At 50.9% G+C, this 2,738-nt stretch overlaps 1 protein-coding gene across 1 annotated transcript in view; it reads left to right on the top strand.

Moving 5' to 3' along the window:
- Positions 1–2,738, top strand: part of LOC103273228 (hemicentin-2-like) — a 42,902-nt gene that overhangs the window by 6,086 nt on the left and 34,078 nt on the right. Inside the window, 1 exon segment of the mRNA XM_021718851.1 lies at positions 1,893–2,093. Coding sequence (XP_021574526.1) covers positions 1,893–2,093 — 201 coding nt within the window.

Below are 2,738 nucleotides of genomic sequence, written 5' to 3'. Positions count from 1 at the left end.
AAAAACTGCTTGCCATACTGGATCTAGGCTCTCGTCCCTGAAGCCACTACCAGCTTCATATGTGAGCCCAGACTTGAGCCTGAATAAAGACCCTTGTGTGTTTGCATCGGAGCTGGCTCTTCGTGTTCTCTCTCGGATTTGAATTCTGGGTTTAACACTCTTTATAAACTTAACTTCCTATTTCAAATTATCCAGGGAAACAGGTTTTTCCCTAATAATGTCTCTGGGGGCCAGAACGACAGTTTCTGGCCCAGGGTTTTGGAGCAGTTCATATGCAGAATATTTCCATCTGACGGAATAATATGCACCTGGAGATTTTCTAGAAGTGCCTGGCAGATTTTTTTTTCTCATGGACAAGGAGTTTCTTCTTGAAAACTTTCTGGTCTTTCAAGCCCCTTGGTAGTTTTTTCTTATTCAAATTCCTTTATTGTTTTTCTATCTGGAATATCCTATCTCTAAGGAAAAAACAGCATAGAAGAAACTTCTAGTGATGTTATTCAGGCTTCAAGGTAGTTTCGGTTGTTAGATAAAACCCGTTTTACTCACTTAAATTCTACATCTAAACCCCTTAACTTTTTATATACTATAACTTTAATATGTATCTCATAACAAACTTATAAATCACCTACATCAGCCGGGCTCGGTGGCTCAGCCTATAATCCCAGTTCTTTGGGAGGCTGAGGTGAGAGGATTGCCTGAGCCCGCGGGTTCGAGACCCGCCTGGGCAACTTGGCGAGACCTCATCTCTACAATAAAAAAAAAAAAAATTAGCTGGGCATGGCAGTGCGTGCCTGTAATTCCAGCTACTTGGAAGGCTGAGGTGGAAGGATCGCCGTATCCCAGCAGGTCTAGGCTGCGGTGGCCGAGAGCAGCCACTGCACTCCAGTCTGGATGACAGAGTGAGACTCCAACTCAAAAAAAAACAACAACAAATAAATCACCTACATCTACCTTAATATAAACTTTCACTACACTTAAATCTTATGCCTTGTATTCAAACACCATAACTACAAAAATATTCAAAACAATTCTTTGCCTAAACAGAATCAGAAACTTCTTTTTACCAGGTATTAGTCACAAATCCTAACCCTAAAAACAAGATCTGTAACCCACGACCAAGCGAAAGAAAGCCCTTTAAACATGCCTCAGAGTCGTCACATGGGCAAAAACGGATGGGTTAACAACGTAGTGGAAAGATGGACAATGAGTTATTATCAAAAATTTGACTCATGGAGACAAAGTAAAGAAGACCTGCAATTGCCCCACGACATTGGCCCTTTGGAGTGATGGAAGCAGAAGGGGCAGCCAACCCTGCCCTCAGCCCTCCATCCCATGGCCACTGGCCCAGCTGGCCGTGGTCCCTCTGCAGAGGCAGGCCTGACCCAAGCCAGGGGTTAAGCACATGGGTGGGAAGTCTAGACGCCTCCAAGGGGAAGAAAGCCCCCTAAGACCCAGGAGGAGGGAAAGGAGGAGAGGGAGTCCAAGAGGCAAGGGCTCACCTCCAATCCTCCTGGCATGCCTCTGTCAAAGTAGTGGGTGCCCTGGAGTCCCTTGGAGGGGACTTCCTGGAGGTGGTGCAACCAGGAGTGGGTATGTTGCTCCCCTGTCTGAATGGGGTACAGCCATGCCCCTGAGATCCCATGCAGGGTTACGAGGTCACCCTCTCTCCAATCGAAGTCTGCTCCCCACATCTCGTCCTGAGAGCCCTCCAGGCATAAAGCCCGTTAAGCTCAGACTGGCCCTGAGCCCTGGACAGGAGTCAGCCCCCACATTCACGAAGGCAAAGGTGGAAGAGGGGAGTTCCCAGCAACCGGAGGTGGGGAGGGAGGCTGTCCCCTGGGGCACAGCAGGTCCAGCTGCCGGACGTTACTGACCCTGTCACCTCCCTCCGGATGTGACCCAACTGAGAGAGCCACCCCGAGATGTCACTGTAGAGCTGGGAAGGAGTGCCCTCCTGGCATGCCATGCTATAGGCCGCCTGCCCCCAACGGTCACCTGGCGCCGTGGAGATGGCCAGCCACTGGGGTCCAGTCGGGGGCCCGCTCGGGACCGTGGGACTCGGCAAACGGATTTGGGAGTGCTGTTCTTTGAAAGTAAGGGGCTGAGGCTGGGCAGGGTGGGCGGGGAGAAAGCATGGCTTCTGACACCCTAGACCCCCAGGCTGGTGGCTGGGAGCAAGACCCTGACACTCCAGCCCTGACCACAGTGCAGACTGACGCAGGTGACCCTGGCCAGGTCAGTCCACTGCTCTGAGCCTGGTCGTGCCCATGAATATGACAAAGCCTGCCACCCATGGTGACTAACTGGTCCACATTACAGGCCTGTGTGTGTGTGTAACAGGCAGAAGGCATGTGGCACAGCTCCTGACTGGGCCACCTGCTATGTATGTGCATGCTGCCATCATTACCATAATTAGTACAGTGGCTGCTACCATTTACTCTGGGCTGGACTTGATGGGGGCACTTTATTTGTGTCACCTCATCAACCCCTCTTCATCATACTACAAGGTACAGGTATTATCAGTCGTGGTGGCTCATGCCTGTAATCCCAGCACTTTGGGGGGCCAAGGTGAGAGGATCGCTTGTGCCCAGGAGTTCAAGACCAGCCTGGGCACTATAGCGAGACCTCATCTCTACAATACATCAAAAAATTAGCCAAGCATGGTGGTGTGCGCCTATCATCCCAGCTACGTGGAAGGCTGAGGCAGGAGGATCACCTGAGCCCAGGAGGTCGAGGCT

This window comes from Carlito syrichta, unplaced genomic scaffold, assembly GCF_000164805.1.
Source record: "Carlito syrichta isolate Samal-C Ts95f unplaced genomic scaffold, Tarsius_syrichta-2.0.1 Scaffold313900, whole genome shotgun sequence".
Classification (NCBI taxonomy): domain Eukaryota; kingdom Metazoa; phylum Chordata; class Mammalia; order Primates; family Tarsiidae; genus Carlito; species Carlito syrichta.
Note: the sequence above shows the minus strand (reverse complement) of the source record. Positions and strands in the feature narration are given on the sequence as shown.